The following is an 18,522-nucleotide window of genomic DNA, read 5'->3' as shown; positions in this document are numbered from 1 at the left end:
AAAACATCTTTCAGATGGGCTGGGGACGTCCTGGTGGGATGATGTTGATGATAATGATAGCATCGATCGCTTAGGTAGCACTTTACATGTGCTAGACGTGGTTCTGAGCTTACAATAATTCTATGTAGTAGGTCGCTGTTGTGCCCATTTTACAGATGACAGTCATAGTAATAATTGTTGAATGTCTGCTAGGAGTATCGTCTTCATGTGGCGTTGGCTCATTTAATCTTCGCAACAGTTTTGCAGACAGGTCCTTTCATTATGTCCGTTTTATACAGGATGGAACTGAGGCTTACAGCGTAGTGCTCCTGGGTACCTGACAGGCATACACCTCAGTTGTGACTATAATCAGGGAGGAAGTGAATGGATCTTGCTCTTCGCATTCTTCCAGCCTCTGCATTCAGTTAGTCAACAAATATTTATTGAGCATCTACTATGTTCTAGGCACTGGTGAACAAACAGGTGATGAACAAGGAATTGGTTTTGGTTACCTAAATCCAGGTAGGATTAGAAATCAAAGGGAAGGAAGAAGGCTGCTCAGGTCAGTCAGAGAGGGGCCCTGTGCAGGTGAGGAAGAGGAATATTCCAGCAAAGACAAAGCCTTCAGAGGGATGAGGGTGGCATGACCTAGAGACCACAAAAAGGCCAGTTGGGCTGAAGCAGGAATGAGCAAGGAAAAAATAAGCAAGGAAAACAGACGAGGACCGGGAAGCAGGCAGGGAGTGTTGGTAAGCAAGATAGCTGGCTTTTACTCTTATATAAGCATAAAGGGAAGTCTCTAGGAGGTTTTTAGTAGATGGTGGAATTTGCTATGAGATTTAAAAGATCATTGTGATCTGGCTCAGTGGGTAGAGCATGTAACTCTTGATCTTAGGGCCTGGAGGTCACGCCCCATGTTGGGTGAAGAGATAAATTTGTTAAAAAACAAAACAAAACAAAACAAAAAACTAACAATAAAAGATCGTTGTGATCCAAAGAAATAAATACCAATGAGTCCACACTGGTATAAATAAATGATTGAATAAAAAATGGGAGAAGAGAGGGGTGCCTGGGTGGCTCAGTCGTTAAGCGTCTGCCTTCGGCTCAGGGCATGGTCCCGGCGTTCCAGGATCGAGCCCCACATTGGGCTCCTCTGCTGGAAGCCTGCTTCTTCCTCTCCCACTCCCCCTGATGTGTTCCCTCTCTTGTTGGCTGTCTCTATCTCTGTCAAATAAATAAATAAAATCTTTTAAAAAAATGGGGGAAGAGAGACCACCCTTCCATATAGAAGACGTCCAATTAATAAATATAGAAGGAATGAGGGAAATAAAAAATCATTATCAGGCAAACACCATGGTTATAATTGCAGCAGGCAAGATCTACCAATGAGTGCTAAAATTAGTGGATGAAACTTCAAGGAGAAATGTGACATTTGCCTACCCTAAAAGTATCTCTTCTAAAATATTTATTGATTACTGGGTTTTAAAAAATATATGTCCACAGGGACACCTGGGTGGCTCAGGAGGTTAAGTGCCCAACTCTTGATTTTGGCTCAGGTCAGGATCTCAGGATTGTGGGATTGAGCCCTGCCTCAGGCTCCTTGCTGGGTGTGGAGCCTGCTTGGGATTCTCTCTCTCCCTCTGCCCCTCCCACCCTCCACCCCCACCCTACCCCTACCCAAGCACACGTGTGCTCTCGCTCTCTCTGTCTCTCTCTCAAAAAAAAAAAAAAATGTCCACAGATTGTTTGATATTCCTCCTTCCAGGAGGTGGAGCTTAATTCACCTTGTTGGGTGTGGGCTGTATTTAGTGACTTGCTTCTAAGGAATAAAAGTATGAGGGGCGCCTGGGTGGCACAGCGGTTGGGCGTTTGCCTTCGGCTCAGGGCGTGATCCTGGCGTTGTGGAATCGAGCCCCACGTCAGGCTCCTCCGCTATGAGCCTGCTTCTTCCTCTCCCACTCCCCTGCTTGTGTTCCCTCTCTCGCTGGCTGTCTCTATCTCTGTTAAATAAATAAATAAAATCTTTAAAAAAAATAAAAATAAAAAAAAATAAAAGTATGGAAAGTGCAAAAAGTTAACTTGGCAGTGGAAAAACCTGGCAGACACTACCTCAACCAGGTGGTCAACATTATCGTCCTGGGGGGGATCCATGGGTGGCTCAGTCAGTTAAGCATCTGCCTTCAGCTCAGGTCATGATACCGGTGTCCTGGAATCGAGCCCCGCATTGGGCTCCCTGCTCAGCAGAGAGCCTCCTTCTCCCTCTGCCCTTCCTCCTGCTCACGTTCACTCCCTCTCTATCTCGAATAAATAAACAAAACCTTAAAAAAAATCATCATCACAGCAATGAATCATGTGCATGGACCCCTGATACGATGTGATGAGGAGGACACATCACCTCCCTGATGTTGTCCCTCAAATCCATTACCTCAATCCATTCATGAGAAAACATCAGATGTTAATCCCAAATTGAGGGACATCATACAAAAGACCTGACTAGAACACTTCAAAAATGTCAAGGTCATGAGGGGATGCCTGGGTGGCTCAGCTGGTGAAGTGTCCAACTCTTGGTTTCAGCTCAGGTCATGATCTTGAGGTCCTGAGATCGAGCCCTGTGTTGGACTCTGTGCTCAGGGTGGAGTCTGCTTAAGATTCTCTCCCCCTCTCCCTCAGCCCTACACTCCACTTGCTCTCTCTCTCTAAAATAAATTTTAAAAATAAATAAATAAATCTTTTTTAAAAATGTCAAGGTCATGAGAAACAAAGCATGACCAAGAAATTGGCACAGATTAGAGAAGTCTTAGGAGACTTGATAAATGAAATGTGATATCCCGGATGGGATCCTGACCCGAAAAGGACATCAGAGAGAAAACTGGTGTAATTCACACTAAGTCTGTAGTTTAATGAACAGTATTGTACCAGTGTTAGTTAATCTCTTCGTTGTGACAACTGTACCGTGGTTATGCAAGATGTTAACATTCGGGCCAGTGGAGTGAAGGGTAGACAAGAACTTTGCAACTTTGCAGGGTGCCAATTTTGCAAATTATCTTAGACTGTTGAGCTGCCATAATAAAAATACTATAGACGGGGTGAATTTATGACAAACATTTATTTCTCACAGTTCTGGAGGCTGGGAAATCCAAGACCAAGGCACTGGCATAGCCAGTGTCTGGTGAGGGACCACTTCCTAGATTGTAGACAAATTCTGCAGAGAAAGAGAGAGAGAGGGAGAGAGAGATCACCAGTGCTCTTATAGGGCCCTAATTCCATTCATGAAGGCTCCATCCTCAAGACCTACTCACCTCCCAAAGGCCCCACCTTCTAATACCATCACATTGGGGGTTAGGTTTCAACATATGCATTTAGGGGAGACACAAACATTTAGTCCATAGAACAAATCTTCTATAAATTGAAAATTATTTCAAACTAAAAAGGTTGTTGAGCTTTGAGTTTTAGTGAAAGGTCATTTGGTTTCTGTGTGGAGAATGTTTAGGGGATTAGGGGTGGTGGGCAAGAATGGCCTCAGGGAGGCCAGAGGGAGAAGTTATGGTGGCTTGGATTCATGTAATAGCATGGAGATGGAGAAAAGTGGCCATATTTGGAGCCAATGGGTCATGTTCATGGAGCCGGGATTGGGGTGGAGATGAGAAGGGGGTTAGATATGGTTGCTGTGCTCGGGTGGATAGTGAGTTCCAGTTTCTGCACATCCCTGCCAACATTTGTTATTTTCTGGGGTGGTTTGTTTTGTTTTGTTTTGTTTTGTTTTGTTTTGTTTTGTTTTGTTTTTGATACAAGCCATCCCAGTGGGTGTGATCATTTATTTTTAAATAAGTGTTACCTTTGCACAGTTTGAAATTCAGCACAGAGAAGACAGAATGAGCAATGAGCACAAGAAAAGACGTTTGACATTGATCTTCCTCAAAGGAATACAAATCAAGTCACAATGACGTACCATGACACACCCACCAAAATGGCTAAAATTGAAGACTGACCACACCAAGTGTTGACGAGGACGTGGAGGAACTGAAACTCTCATAGAGTGCCCATGGGAGTGGAAAATGGCACCACCACTTTGGAAGACACTTTGGCAGTTTCTTACGTTAAATGGACACTTAGTGTATGATTCACCCATGTCACTCCTACGTATTTACCCAAGAGAACTTCTCTAAGACATGTTTACTCCAAGACTTGCTCAGGACTGTTCATAGCAGTTTTATGTAACGGCCCAAAGTAAAAAGCAAGTAGAAGTCCATCAACATATGATAAACAAATGGTGGCCCATCCAAGTAATAAACAAGAATAAATTATGGTACGCCTAAAACTCATGTTCTATGTCAGTTCTATCTCAAATTTTCAAAATTTTAAAGTAAATTTTTAAAGAGGAATGAACTTTCAATGCGTGTAGCACAGATGAATCTAAAACTCACTGTCCCAAATGGGACAACCCGATCTACAGTGACAGATAGTAGATCCGTGGTCGCCTGGGGTTGGGGTGAAGGGGAGGGCGGATGAAGGGCTGACCAAGGAGCAGAAGGGCATTTTTGGAGGTGACGGAAATGTTCAGTAACTCTGATTATGGTTTCATAGGCGCACACATGCTGAGGTTTGGAATGATGAGTTTTGACTCATGTACACTTTAAAACATTTTCATTCCGGGGGCAGCTGGGTGGCTCAGTCGGTTGTGTTCCACTCTTGATTTCAGCTCAGGTCATGATCTCAGGGTTGGGAGATGGAGGCCCACGTCTGGCTTGGCACTCAGCGGAGAGTCTGCTTGAGATTCTCTCTCCCTCTCCCTCTGCTCCTCATCCCTCTCTCTCTCTCTCAAATAAACAAATAATAAAATCTTCAGGGGCACCTGGGTGGCGCAGTCGTTAAGCGTCTGCCTTCGGCTCAGGGCGTGATCCCGGCGTTATGGGATCGAGCCCCACGGCAGGCTCTTCTGCTATGAGCCTGCTTCTTCCTCTCCCACTCCCCCTGCTTGTGTTCCCTCTCTCGCTGGCTGTCTCTATCTCTGTCGAATAAATCAATAAAATCTTTTTAAAAAAATCTTTAAAAACATTTTCATTCTGTTGTATGTCATGAATACTGCAGTCAAGTTTCATTGTTGTTGTTTTTTTAATTCAACATACATACAAGGATACATGGTGGCAACGCCCCCTCTCCCCTCAGCCCCAGCTACCCAATTTCACCCCCAAGACAGCTGATACCTTTTTTAATTTATGAAAGTGATCAAAATTGTCATCCTTGCTCTGTACCTTTTTTTTCCCTCCATGACTAGCCCCTCGCACTAATCCATACAATGGTTTGAATGGTGACCCACAAAAAGATATCCTGATGTCCTAACCCCCTGAACATGTGAATATGACCTTATTTGGGAAAAAAAAAATCTCATTAAGTTAAAGATCTTGAGATTATCCTGGATTAACTGGCTGGGTCCTAAATCCCATGACCAGAGTCCTTATAAGAGAGAGGAGAGGGTCAGGCGCCTGGGTGGCGCAGTCGTTGAGCATCTGCCTTCGGCTCAGGGCGTGATCCCGGCGTTCTGGGATCGAGTCCCACATCGGGCTCCTCCGCTGGGAGCCTGCTTCTTCCTCTCCCACTCCCCTGCTGTGTTCCCTCTCTCACTGGCTGTTGCTCTGTCACATGAATGAATAAAATCTTTAAAAAAAAAAGAGAGAGAGAGAGAGAGGAGAGGGAACACACACACACACAGAGGAAAAGGCCACGTGGAAATGGGGGCCATACTGCAGTGATGCAGCCACAGACCCAAGAACGTCAGAGATTGCCAGCAACCACCGGAAGCTGGAAGAGATACAAGGAAGGAGACTCCAGAAGGAACAACTCTGCCAACACCTTGACTTTGGACTTCCAGTCTCCACAAGTCCAAAAAAATAATTTGGACTTCTGAAACAAATAAATGTCTGTTGTTTTAAGCTACCTTGTCTGTGGTCATTGGTGCAACAGCTCCAGGAAACTAATACATCATGTGGAGATCGAGTCCCTTGTGTGTCCTAGGTCTGGGTCTCTATTATTTTAATAGGACACATTTTTTGTGTGTTTATTCCCCTCGTATGGGCTTTTTTTTCCCATTGGCTCACACAGTGGATGTTTGCTGATCACCTGGTATGTACTAGACACTGTTCTAGGTGCTGGGGGACAGAGGTGACGATGGCCGGGGCCGCACCTGCACAGTGGGGGAGGACCACGGACAGTGGACAAATGTATCAATCAGGATGTGAGAGATACCAGGAAGAAAAATAAAGCGGGGAAGGGAAGAGAGAGACAAGAATGTTGCTTCCGATTGGGGTTCTGGTGAGGGGCTCTCTGAGGAAGTGACGTGAATTAAAATTGCAAGCCGTTGTGGGACCCAGGGCAGGAGAGAATTTTCACTGTAATAAAAGAGCCCCACAGGGAACGTCCTTGCATGTATCTGTTACTGGCTGTGTAAGAGTTTTTTCCAGACTAGGGGCGCCTGGGTGGCTCGGTTGGTTAAGCATCTGCTTTTGGCTCAGGTCATGATCTTGGGGTCCTGGAATCGAGCCCCTATTCAGCAGGGAGCCTGCTTCTCTCTCTCCCTCTGCCCCCCCCCGCCCCCTCCCCCGCTTGTACTCTCTCCCTCCAATAAATAAAATCTTTTAAAAAAAGTTATTTTTCAGAATAGATATCTGGCCCTTGAGTGCTGCAGAAAGAGTAATACTCCAAATATTCCAATTGCTCCTCCCCAACCCCCCACCCCTACCCTCACTCGCTTTGCCCCTTGTAGTCAGGCAGGACTATGTGAGTAATCCTGGCCCAGGAAATGGGAGCAGAAGGGTTAGGTGATACTTCTGGGTGGAAACCCTGAAAAGCTGACTTGGGAGTCCTGTCTCTGTTTTCCACGGTGCCCAGCAACAGTGGGGCCTGCTGTTCAGGGTGGGGCAGCTTCTGTTGGGCTGGATTCCTGAGTGGCCATGGGGCCCAGAGACCCTGCTGGTCTGCTGGGATCATCTTGTGAGGGTGACCAACCCTGGTGTTAGTCACTGACCTTCGGGGCTGTTGGGTACGCAGAATGCCTGTCTAATACACGTGTGAAGCAGAACCAATATGGTATATCTTACATATATATCCCTTATCTTATCTATGTATATCCTTTTATACATGCACAAGTGAAACAGAACCAATAAGATAGATATATCTGTATCTATATATATCTCTTATCGTACATGTTTATCCTTTACATCTCTCTTATCTATACATATGTATATATCATTTTACATACATAAAATCTCTCTCCTTTGACCTATATAGATCTATGTCTATCTCTATTGATCGATCTATCTGTATCTACAACTCATCTATTATCTCTCTATAGAAAGAGAGATTTAGGGGCACGGTCGTTTAGCGTCTGCCTTCGGCTCAGGGTCCTGGGATCAAGTCCCACATTGGGCGTCCTGCTCAGTGGGGAGTCTGCTTCTCCCTCTTCCTCCACCACTCCCCCTGCTTATGCGCGCGCTCTCTCTCTCTCAAATAGATAAAATCTTTTTAAAAAGAAAGAGAGATTTATGATGAGGAATTAGCTTATGTGATTATGGAGGCTGAGAAGTCTCATAATCTGCCATCGGCAAGCTGGAGGTCCAGGAGCCTCATGGTCTAATTCCAGTCTGAGCACCAAGGCCTGAAAGCCGGGGCTGCTAATGGTGTAAATCTCAAGTCCCAGTCCAAGGGCAGGAGAAGACCAGGGTCCTACTCGAAAGTCAGACTGGAAGAAAAAAGGGCCAATTCCTCCATTTGAAAGAGGACTTTGGCTGCCTCCACTTGGACCTCAAACTTTCTAAGTTGGGTTCTTCTTTCCAGCTTGTCTCTTGGCTCAGGTGGAAGACCCTGAGGGCAAAGCCTCCTGTGATGGGAACTGAAACTCCGAGCTCACATGGAAGGACTGCCCTGAGCCAGCGAGACCCCACCCATGATGACTCCGAGACAAGGATCGATTTGACCTTCCCTGCCCACCTGCACGTAGCCACCCACTGTTGCCCCACATTTTCCTTCCATAAACCTGGAAGTATTTTCTGCACTTGGGAGACCGTCCTTGAGACACTAGTCGCTGTCTCTCCTGGTGTTGGCCTCACTGAAATAAATTCCTTTCCCTGCTTTTGGATTTTGTCAGCAACAAGTGGCTGAACCTGGTCTGTTTGGGGCCCCTGGTCTCTTGCTCCCCTGAGCCCTGGCCACACCTTTTCTGCATTTTGTTCTCTTCAGGCCCTCTGTGGATTGAATGATGGCCATCCACACTGGGGAAGGCAATCTATGTCACAGAGTTCACTGATTCAAATGCTAGTCTCTTCTGGAAACACCCTCACGGATGCACCCAGCAATCATGTTCAACCTGGGCGCCCCATGACCCAATATCATTTTATAATATTACCTTGTACTTGACCTGTACGATTAACCATCACAAGCACGTGGCAGGCACATTTTCAGTTTTACCAGGTACTTTCAGATTCCTCCTCTCTTTCTGACCCTCCTTCTCCATGACCACTGCCTGCTCTCTTCTGCCCGCCCCTCAGGCATAAGTCTTCCTCAACAGTTTCCTTTCTCGTTTTATACTTTCTCCTTGGCTAATGCCATCCGTGCTGTGGCTTCAGCTCTCACGCCGTGGACAGCCTCTGTAGTCGCTAGGGTTAGAGTACGTTGTGTTTTCAAAGGAGAAAAGAATAGAAATGGTGGCTTACACAAGAAAGACATCCGGGGCGCCTGGGTGGCTCAATCAGTTAAGCATCTGCCTTGGTTTTGGCCCAAGTCGTGATCTCAGGGTAGTGAGATTGAGCCCCATGTCAGGCTCCGTGCTCAGGGCAGGGTCAGCTTAAGATTCTCTCTCTCCCTCTTCCTATGCCCCTCCCCTGCCTCTCTCTCAAATAATAAATAAATAAATCTTAAAAAAAAAAATCTTCGTGGGGTGCCTGGGTGGCTCAGTCAGTTAAGCATCTGCCTTCAGCTCAGGTCATGATCTCAGGGTCCTGGGATAGAGCCCAGAATGGGGCTCCCTGCTAAGCAGGGAGTCTGCTTCTCCCTCTCGTTCTACCCCACCCCCTGCTCATGCTCTCTCTCGCTCTCAAATGAATAAATACATAAATACATAAATACATAAATACATAAAATCTTTAGACAAAAACATCTTTGAGCCTCATAGAGCCCCTAAGGGGCCTAACCATGAGAGTTTCCCTGCTTTTGCCAGACATGCCCCCCGCCCGGAGGCAGAGGCTCCCCGCCTAGCTAGCTCGTCTATCAGCCAGACCAGCTGCACCCCATCTGGTCCTCAGCCTAGTGGGTTCACCTTTCTGCCAGCCTGAGAAATTATCCAAACATGCCAATCACGTCCTCCCCTGAGAACCAGAGGTCACCTCATCCTTTTGTCACTACAAAGCCTGCCTGCCACAGCTCCTGCTTTTTAAATTTTTTCTTTATGAAAAAAAAAAATGTATCCCAGCTTCTTGGTGATTTTCTACAAGATTCATATTAATGTAAGCATATTCTTTTATGAATAAGCAACTTTCATTACTAAACTTTGGAGGCCACAATTTAAATAAATATGCTAATTTTAATTGTGAATTTGGTGACTTTTCTGGCTGTTTTGACCCTGATTCTTGACTCTGCTCCCACGTGCGACACCCCCATGTGGCTCCACATGGCGTGCAGTGTTCTTCCCCTCCTCTGGGCCATGAGTATATATGACTAATAAGCCAGTGCCTATTTTTTTCTATGCAGGGTTGGGTGTCAGGTGTTTGGCTACCATGTGTCATTTAGAGCAGGAGATCCCTCCCTCACCAGCAGGGTAGATAGGAGGTGATTAAAACCCCAGTCCTTGCAGGGACGGCCTTCCATCAGACATGAGATGGTTACTTCTATCTTGTTGCTCCATCATTCAAGGCCACTACTCTCAAGGTAAGGTCATCGCCCAAGATGGCTGCTGGAGTCCCAGACATCACCTCAACCTTCCAACAACAGGGAGGAGAAAGGCACTCCCTTTCCCCCAAAGTTGTGCATACCACTTCTGCTTCCACTGTCACAGGCTGTACCTAGCTCCAAGGGAGGCTGGGAAATGTGGTTCTTTATCTTAGGCAGCCATATGCCCAGCTAACTATCAATAAGTTGACGGATTTGGCCCCAATCCTGAAGGGCTAATTAGCCAGATGAAGGCTGAATTGGGAAGTTTGGCCGTAGCCTGTGCCTTGAAGTTCAATGCCATTAGAAGAGAGCAGGGGCAGGACCGAGGAGCACCTTGGGATCATTAGATTGGTACTGATTTAAGGCCCTTCCTTTCCTTAATTGGGAGACTGCATTTCCCATCATTCTCTTGCACGCTTTCACATCAACCCCACCTCCTCCCTGGACCTCCCAGCAACCAAAATGAGACCAGACTGCCGCACTAGCTGCTCAGTATTATTCCAACTGTCCCTTGTTCCCATGACCCTGCAGTCCTCCCTACTCTGAGGTCAGAGCCAAGAGACACCAACAGTCGCTTCCCGTGCAAACCTTTCCACACATACAGACACAATCCTACATGCACTCCCTGAAGGTGTAATAAATGGTGACTATGCTAGGCTCTAGGTCTGTCAACCACACTCCTTCACTGCAGCCCCTGCAGAACTCTCTGCTGGGTAGGGGAAGGCTGGACTAGGCAGGGCAGGGCTAGGAAGGGCAGGGCAGGGCAGGGCAGGGCAGGGCTGCTCTGGTCTGGGCAGTGAAAGGTAGAGAGAAGAGAGTTTATTACAGGGAGATAAGGCCAGTGGCTCATCTATGAGAGCACTGGTTGGGTTCTTAGCCAATGAGCACATTCCATCTTTCTGGCTGCAGAGACTGGTTCCAGCTGGACATGTGACCAAAGCTAGGCCAACGAGATTTAAGCTCGAGGCTGGGGGTGTGCACGGGGTGCTGCTGGGGATATCTTGGCCCCACACAGAGAAGCCTGCTGGTAGAGCTGAGAGACAGAGGGGGCATCTATCCTGAGGACATCATTTGAGCCCCTGGATCCAGCTTTACCTGAAAGATACATCTACTGAACATTTTGGTTCATGAGGCAATAAATGCCCTCATTTGCACTAGCTAGTTTGGTTTGGGTTCTCCAACCTTTGCAACTGAAAGAGGCCTACCGGAAACAGGTTGGTTCTCAGTGGGGTGAGGATCAATACAGTAATTCAGTAGCTCTGGGGGGCTGGTCCCATTACTCTGCTAGGAGGACTGAGGAGCTTCTCCCCAGTGTCCAAGCTAACAGCCACTGGTCCCACATGGAGAACTTGGGCTGGGGACTGCTGTTCTCTTCTGGCTGAAGCTAAGACGTATCTCCTACCCTAGCCCTGAGGGACCCTGAGTGTCTCTTGTCACGAGCCCACACCATCCTGGGAAATGTGGGCGAATGACCATCTCCAAGTTTCTTCCTTTGTGGGAGGGGGATTAATAATACAGACACCCTCTCTCTCCATCATGCTCCCACATCTTGGTCCCTTCTTCCCACCCCCCTGATGTACTTCACTGCCCCCTGCCCTCCCATAACAGGTGCTGTCTGGAGCCCACCATGCCCCACTCAGGCCTCACCATCAGGCGCCGATATCTGTTTAGGGCTGGTGCCTGTTCTCCCCAAAGTGCCGGTGGTGACTTCAGACCCTTCAGGAGCAGCCTTCAACCAGTGCCTAATGGAGGGAGTTGGAGAATCAATATCCCAGCTTCCCCCCACCCCCCGCCCAGGTAGGACATGTGTCCTGTGCAATCTGCCCGCATTCCCCAGCAGAACGGAGCCCCACGTGCCTCTGGTGGGAACTTGCTTGATAACAAGAATGACAAACAGTCCCAGTTTGCCCAGGACTAAGGGTTTCCTGGGACACAGGAATTTGAGTGCTAATACTGGCAAACTCCAGGCAAGTTGATTATCCCAGCAATAACTCATCGTTGGCTGCTCCCTCCCTTTCCTCTGTCATTTCCTTGCTCTGCTACAGCTTCTTTCTCTAAGACAAATACACTCAATCCTTGTCTCAGGCTCTGCTTCTGGGAAACCAGCCCCCCTCGACCTCCTTCATCCTCTTCACGCAGCCCATTGGCTCAGCCCCTTCTGAGCTGAGCATTTGTGAGGGGCAGATGTGGTGCTTAGAACTTTCTGTCCATTCCCTGGCTTTGCCTTGTGAGAGCCCTTCGAGGAAGGAAGGGTATTCTGTCATCTCTGTTTTACACATGGGAGAATTGAGGTTTGGGCAGGAAAACAATTTGCCTGAAGACACCTTGCTGGCAAGTGGTGCATCTTGGGAAACAGGACCTGGGGCAAAGGTCGGCTCCTTCTCCCCACACTGCTACTCTGGGGTAGAGGGCGTGGAATGTGCCGGGCACTGTCTCATCCACCTCACATGGATTATCTCGTGTAATCTTTATACCGCTCCTGAGAGATGAGACAACCATCCCCCCACTTTGCAGAGTGGGAAACCAAGGCCCAGAGAGGTGGCAGGCCCCAGGTTCAGGCCCAGGCAGGCTGGCGCTGAGCGTGTATCCTTAACCACCGGGCTGGTGCCTCAATACGTGTAATTTCCTTTCAGGCGGCGGCTGTGGCCATTTGGGGAGGAGGGGGAGGGGCCCAAATGGCAGATCTGGCTGGGAGCCCCCAGGCTGGCATCTGGGCTGGCGGGCTGAGCCCAGACCTGCCCTGACCCCTTGCTGCCAGCCCCAGTTCCTTGGGGACCCTCCCGTGGCTTGAAGCATCCTCCGCTCCTCTGCCCCCACCCCTATTTCTGTGGTTGTCCCAAATACCAGACAGGGCGAATCTTAGCTTTCCCCCAAGCATTCCATGCTCCTGTGGCCCGGCCCAGGCTGGCCGAGGTTACGCAAGCTGAGCTGGGGTGGTTGGTGGGGGTGGGACCGAGGGGACGGGCTGGCCTGTCCTCACCACCCCATCCGGCAGCCCGCCCACCCTCCCCAGGGCGGGGAAGGGGGTGGGCCAGCTAGTTCTCCTCCACCCCCCCCCCAGCCCCTGGGAGAACAAGCTGGGTGGAGGGTGGCCCGTGCCAAGAGATGGGGGGCGGTGGCAGCCACGGAAGAGACTCCAGGAGGTGACTGCCTGGTTTCCATTAGGGAGCCGTGGTCGGCATTTCAGGCAAGACGGCAGAGCTGGGGCTGGCTATGGTAAGGTGGGGTGGGGGAAGGGGAGGGAAGGGCAGGGGAGGGAGGGGAGCCTGCCTGCTCCCCTTACCACCCCCACCCCATGCGGGGATGCTCCTGTCACCATGGTGACCTGGTGCCCGGCCTGGGCACACCCTGACCCATCCGTCCCTCGATTCCCAGCGGCTGAGCCTACTGCTGCTGCTCCTGCTGCCGTCTGGCCCCCCACCCACGTCCGGCATGGAGGACGCCGCCTTCCCCCACTTGGGGGAGAGCTCGCAGCCCCCACCCCGGGCCTGCCCCCTGCGCTGCTTCTGTCCCCGGGCAGACACGGTGGACTGCAATGGCCTGGACCTGCAGGTGTTTCCAGACAACATCACCAGGGCAGCTCAGCACCTCTCCCTGCAGGTGGGGCCCCGGGGGATGGGGGTGGTAGGGTGAGCATGCAAAGTGCTGGGGTTAAGGCTGATGGGGTATGGGGTCCGTGTGTACGAGTGAGGTGTTGGGCATGCGGGGCTTGGCAATCGTAGAAGCTGGCCTTGATGGGAGTGTGGGGGTCTGTGCGTTGGGGGTGAGAGGAGGTAGGGGTACAGATATTGGAAGTAGGAGGGGCTGAGGGTTCGGAGGTGTTAGAGGTCAACATCTTGGCAGTTATGGGGTTTTTTGGGGACAGAGTGATGGAGCATTTGGGTCACTTGTGGGGGTGACGGAGTATCAGATGTCAATGTCTTTTTGGTTCTGGGGTTGTCTGGAGTCAGGGTAATGCGTGTCGGGGGTCAACGATAGGGACAGAGGGGGTGCCGGGGTTGGTGGTTACAGGGCTGTTTGTGGTTACGGGGTGGCTTTAGATGCAGGGGATCAAGTGCAGGGCTGAGGGGTGGCAAGGCTCACTTGGTTAAGGCAACGGGGAGCTGGGAATCAGGGCTCTGGCCACTGGTTGAGGGCTCAGGGGTGTGAACCCGTCCCCCAGAACAACCAGCTCCAGGAGCTCCCCTACAACGAGCTGTCGCGCCTCAGCAGCCTGCGGACCCTCAACCTCCACAACAACCTCATCTCCTCCGAGGGTGAGGGGGAGGGGCCTGCGGAGGCGGGAGACCCGAGGGTGAGGGGAGAGGGGGCCTGCGGAGGCGGGAGACCCGAGGGGGAGGGGGAGGGGCCTGCGGAGGCGAGAGACCTGAGGGTGAGGGGAGAGGGGCCCTCCGGAGGCGGGAGACCCGAGGTGGCCCCTGCCCTCCCCTGCTGGGTCTGTGGGTAGCTCTGCGGTAGTTCCCAGAACTGCCCTTTGCTGAGCAGGATGGAAACTCAGGGCATGGGGGCTGGGGAGGGGCGGGGGCTGTGGCTTTCGAGGACGGTAGGGAGGGGGTGGGAGGGGGCCTGGAGGGGCCTCCGCCAGTCCCCAGACAGGGGCCCTGGGGCCGCGGGGAGCACAGACTCCGCCGTTGCGTCCTATGAGGCCGGGCCTGGGGTGCCCTCACTGCCCTCCCGCCCCCAGGGCTGCCCGATGAGGCCTTTGAGTCCCTCACCCAGCTGCAGCACATCTATGTGGCCCACAACAAGGTGAGCCTCCCTGCCTGCCCCGGGGTGGACCACGGGGGGCTGCAGGGCAGGGCACCAGCGTGGCTGTGCTCCCACAGCTCTCGGTGGCCCCCCAGTTTCTGCCCCGCTCCCTCCGAGTTGCGGACCTGGCTGCCAACCAAGTGACAGAGATCTTCCCGCTTACCTTCGGGGAGAAGCCCGCGCTCAGGTAGCCCCCCGCCCAGCCCAGACCTCTCAGACCTCAGAGACGCCTGCGGTCACTCCCTACCGTTGGAAGCCCGAGGGGACCACGAGCCCGCCCTGGGGGGTGGGAGGGGGCAAAGCCCTAGCCTGGCGGTGTCTGAGGCAGGACCCCCTGGACGCTGTGTCTGGAGGAGACACAGGTGTGCACACTGAAGGCAGCTCTGGGGTGCGGGGTAGGAACGGGGCGGGGGGCGGGGGGAAGGCCAGGGGCAGGCTGGTGGCCAAGCCGGGCTCCCCTCAGGTCCGTGTACCTCCACAACAACCGGCTGAGCAACGCCGGCCTGCCCCCTGACGCCTTCCACGGCTCCGAAGCTGTAGCCACCCTCAGCCTCTCCAGCAACCGGCTCAGCTACTTGCCGCCCAGTCTGCCGCCCTCCCTGGAGCGGCTCCACCTGCAGGTGCCCCTCCCTCCCCTCGCCACCCCACGTTCCCGCCTCCTGGGGGGCAGGCGGGGAGCACTCTACCTCCTCCCAATTCCAGTAGGCAGAAATCTCTTTGAGTCTCGTCCACTGGCGCGGGTCATTCACAGGTGCTCTCTGAACAGCCTTGCTGAAGTGAGCTCCTCGTCACTCCCTTACGCAAGAGCCTTCCATAGCTCCCCGCTGCCCTCTCTCCCGGCCTCATTCTCTCCTCCCTTCCCAGAACAACCTCATCTCCAAGGTGCCCCGAGGAGCCCTGAGCCGCCAGACCCACCTCCGTGAACTCTACCTCCAGCACAACCAGCTGACAGACAGTGGCCTGGATGCCACCACCTTCAGGTGGGGCCCGGGACAGGGTAGGACAGGGGTGCGGCCTTGTGCTGGCAGGGGTTGAAGATTCAGAACCTGGGCACTCCAATCCTCTATCCCCCTCTGGTGTATGACTCCTAAACCGAGGCCTCGTTTGCTGAGCACCTGCTGTGCGCCAGGCTCAGCCAAGCACCTAGCGGCCATCCTTGCTCCCGGCTGCTCTGTGCCCCAGTTTTATTATCCAAACGTCATCACCGCCACGTGCCGATCTCGGACCCAGAACTCTGTCCTGCGCCTCCACGTCCAACCGTCAGGCTGGAATCTGCCCTGACCTCAGCACGTGTGCCTCCTGCCCACGTCTCTCAACTCAACCAGACCCCAGTTGGGGTCTCCAGCTTCTATCTCAGGACCACTCCTCAACCCCCGCCCCCAAGAGCCACCCGGCCCCCGCTCTGGGCACCCAGCCCAACGCCGGCCCTCTCTCCCGCCAGCAAGCTGCAGCACCTCGAGTACCTGGACCTGTCCCACAACCAGCTCGCCTCGGTGCCCGCTGGTCTGCCCCGCACCCTGGCCGTGCTGCACCTGGGCCGCAATCGCATCCAGTGGGTGGAGGCGGCCCGGCTGCGCGGGGCTCGGCGCCTGCGCTACCTGCTCCTGCAGCACAACCAGCTGGGAGCGATGGGGCTGCCCGCTGGGGCGCTGCGGCCGCTGCGGGGCCTGCACACGCTGCACCTCTACGGCAACAGGCTGGAGCGCGTGCCCCTGGCGCTGCCCCGCCGCCTGCGGGCCCTGGTGCTGCCGCACAACCACGTGACCGCGCTGGGTGCCCGTGACCTGGCTGGCATGCCGGGCCTGGCCGAGCTCAACCTGGCCTACAACCGCCTGGTCAGCGCCCGTGTGCACCACCGGGCTTTCCGCCCGCTGCGTGCCCTGCGCAGCCTCGACCTGGCCGGCAACCAGCTGACCCGGGTGCCCGGCGGCCTGCCCGGCAGCCTGCACAGCCTGCGGCTGCAGCGCAACCAGCTGCGGACCCTGGAGCCTGAGCTGCTGGCCGGCCTGGACCAGCTGCGGGAGCTCAGCCTGGCACACAATCGGCTCCGCATTGGAGACATCGGGCCCGGCACCTGGCACGAACTACAGGCCCTCCAGGTCAGGGGCGGGCTGGTCAGCCGCACTGTCCCCCGGCCCCCCCGGCCCCTCCGTCCCCGTGCCTCTCGGCATCTCCCCGCCAGGCCCTGAGACGCCACCAAGAGAGCCCAGCTGATGGGCCTGGGGGGGGGGGGTAAGACGGACGCAGCCTCCAGGCCTTGGGGTGCGCCGTCCCTGCCACCTGGTCCTCTGCAACCACCCCGCCCACCCCCCCAGCAAACAGGGTGCCCCTAGCTCCTTCTGAACACTCTGGATTCCGCAGTTTAGAGCATCTGTGGGTGCCAGGCGCTGCTCTAGGAACTAGAGATGCCCCTGGGCGCAAACCGACACAGCTCCTGGGCCGGCACAGAGCGCTAGTTAGGGAGAAAGCAGTGAACAGCGATCCTAAGTAAACCGTGTCGGAAGGGCTGAGGTGAGGGAAGTGCCATCTTTGGGGCTGACTCCGCTGTCTGGCGTCCCAGCACCCAGATCATGGCCTGCCCCCAAGGGAACTCCGTGTACCCTGGCAGGGGGAGGCATGTGGCAGCCGTGAAGGGCCGAGGGGAGGGCACAAGGCCCGGGCTGGTGTGGGGTGCCCAGGAAGAGGGGTCAGGACCTGGCGGATGGCTCGAGGCCCGGGGCCGCGGCACCGTCTCCGCCCTTCTGCGCAGGTGCTGGACCTCAGTCACAACGAGCTGTCCTTCGTGCCCCCTGACCTGCCCGAGGCGCTGGAAGAGCTGCACCTGCAGGGCAACCGCATCAGCCACGTGGGCGCCGAAGCCTTCCTCAGCACGCCCCGCCTGCGCGCCCTCTTCCTCAGGTGCCCCGGGGCGGCCGGGCAGAGTGGGTGCGGTTGGGGGGGTGCCCTGGGAGGCTGTGGTGGACCTGAGCAGGCCTGGGTGGGTCAGGACGGTTGTGGCCCCCTCCCTCGGCAACCCCCCTCATGCCCACCTCTTGGTCCAGGGCAAACAGGCTTCACATGACCAGCATTGAGCCTGAGGCCTTCCTGGGCCTCCTGCACCTGAGTGTGGTGGATACGGCGGGGAACCCCGAGCAGGTCCTGGTCCGGCTGCCACCCGCAGCCCCACGTCAGCCACGGGTGGGGGGCCCCTGACCCCGGAGGGGCCCAGCAGTGCAGCCCAGACCTCTGGGGCTCCCCCGGGCCATGGACTGAGGAGACAGTGTCCACCTGGGGCCTCGACCGGTCTCCCTCAGGTCTTGAGGTCTGGGCCGCCTGAGCTATGCCGCCGGGAGGCTGGGACAAGGGCACCGCCTCCACACACAGGGCACCCTGGGAGAGGCCGAAGCGTGCAGCTCGCACACCAGGCACACAGACAACGCCAACCCTGCCGGACACACGGACACATACCCCGCTCCCCGCGCAGGTGGAGACAGCAACAATAAAGCCTAACCCTTTCAAGTGCTCACCACCCACCAGCTGCCCTTCACCTTGCAGGAGGGGCTCTCCCCGTCCCCGCAGCCAGCTGAGGAAGGTGAGGCCGTGGGAGGCTAAGAGGGTCAGGTGACTTGGTCTCATAGCCGGTGAGCCTCGGGGCTGGTTCTCAAAGCCCCAAGACACACGTGGGTCACCAGGAACCACAGGTAAAGCCTGACCACGCGTGTAAACCCAAATACGCCCAAGGCCACTGGCGACAGACACACAGGGCACGGCAGATGCCCCGAAGCAGCCCTGGGCCCTCACACGCATCCCTGCAGCAAGTATGTGAAGCGGACTCATCCTTCACAGGCACACGCCCCCCCCACAGCCCGCCCCCCTTTGCAGATACCTCGCCATCAG

General features: G+C 53.9%; 1 protein-coding gene across 1 annotated transcript; it reads left to right on the top strand.

Moving 5' to 3' along the window:
- The first annotated feature begins 13,362 nt into the window (after positions 1-13,362).
- PODNL1 (podocan like 1) lies at positions 13,363-18,433 on the top strand. Its single transcript, XM_057311560.1, has 8 exons — positions 13,363-13,497; positions 14,060-14,153; positions 14,724-14,833; positions 15,110-15,266; positions 15,511-15,626; positions 16,088-16,745; positions 17,396-17,544; positions 17,688-18,433. Exons 1-8 carry the CDS (start codon positions 13,433-13,435, stop codon positions 17,836-17,838), a joined length of 1,500 nt encoding a protein of 499 aa, XP_057167543.1. The 5' UTR covers positions 13,363-13,432; the 3' UTR covers positions 17,839-18,433.
- The last annotated feature ends 89 nt before the right edge of the window (positions 18,434-18,522 follow it).

This window comes from Ursus arctos, unplaced genomic scaffold (assembly GCF_023065955.2).
Source record: "Ursus arctos isolate Adak ecotype North America unplaced genomic scaffold, UrsArc2.0 scaffold_14, whole genome shotgun sequence".
Lineage (NCBI taxonomy): Eukaryota > Metazoa > Chordata > Mammalia > Carnivora > Ursidae > Ursus > Ursus arctos.
The sequence above is the reverse complement of the archived record's forward strand: the minus strand, read 5'-3'. Positions and strand labels throughout refer to the sequence as shown.

Coding starts and splice junctions, on each gene's coding strand:
- PODNL1 (XM_057311560.1), top strand. CDS start 13,433: ATGGCCTGGACCTGCAGGTGTTTCCAGACAACATCACCAGGGCAGCTC. Junction 14,154..14,723: donor CAACCTCATCTCCTCCGAGG/GTGAGGGGGAGG, acceptor GTGCTCCCACAG/CTCTCGGTGGCCCCCCAGTT. Junction 15,627..16,087: donor CTGGATGCCACCACCTTCAG/GTGGGGCCCGGG, acceptor CTCTCCCGCCAG/CAAGCTGCAGCACCTCGAGT.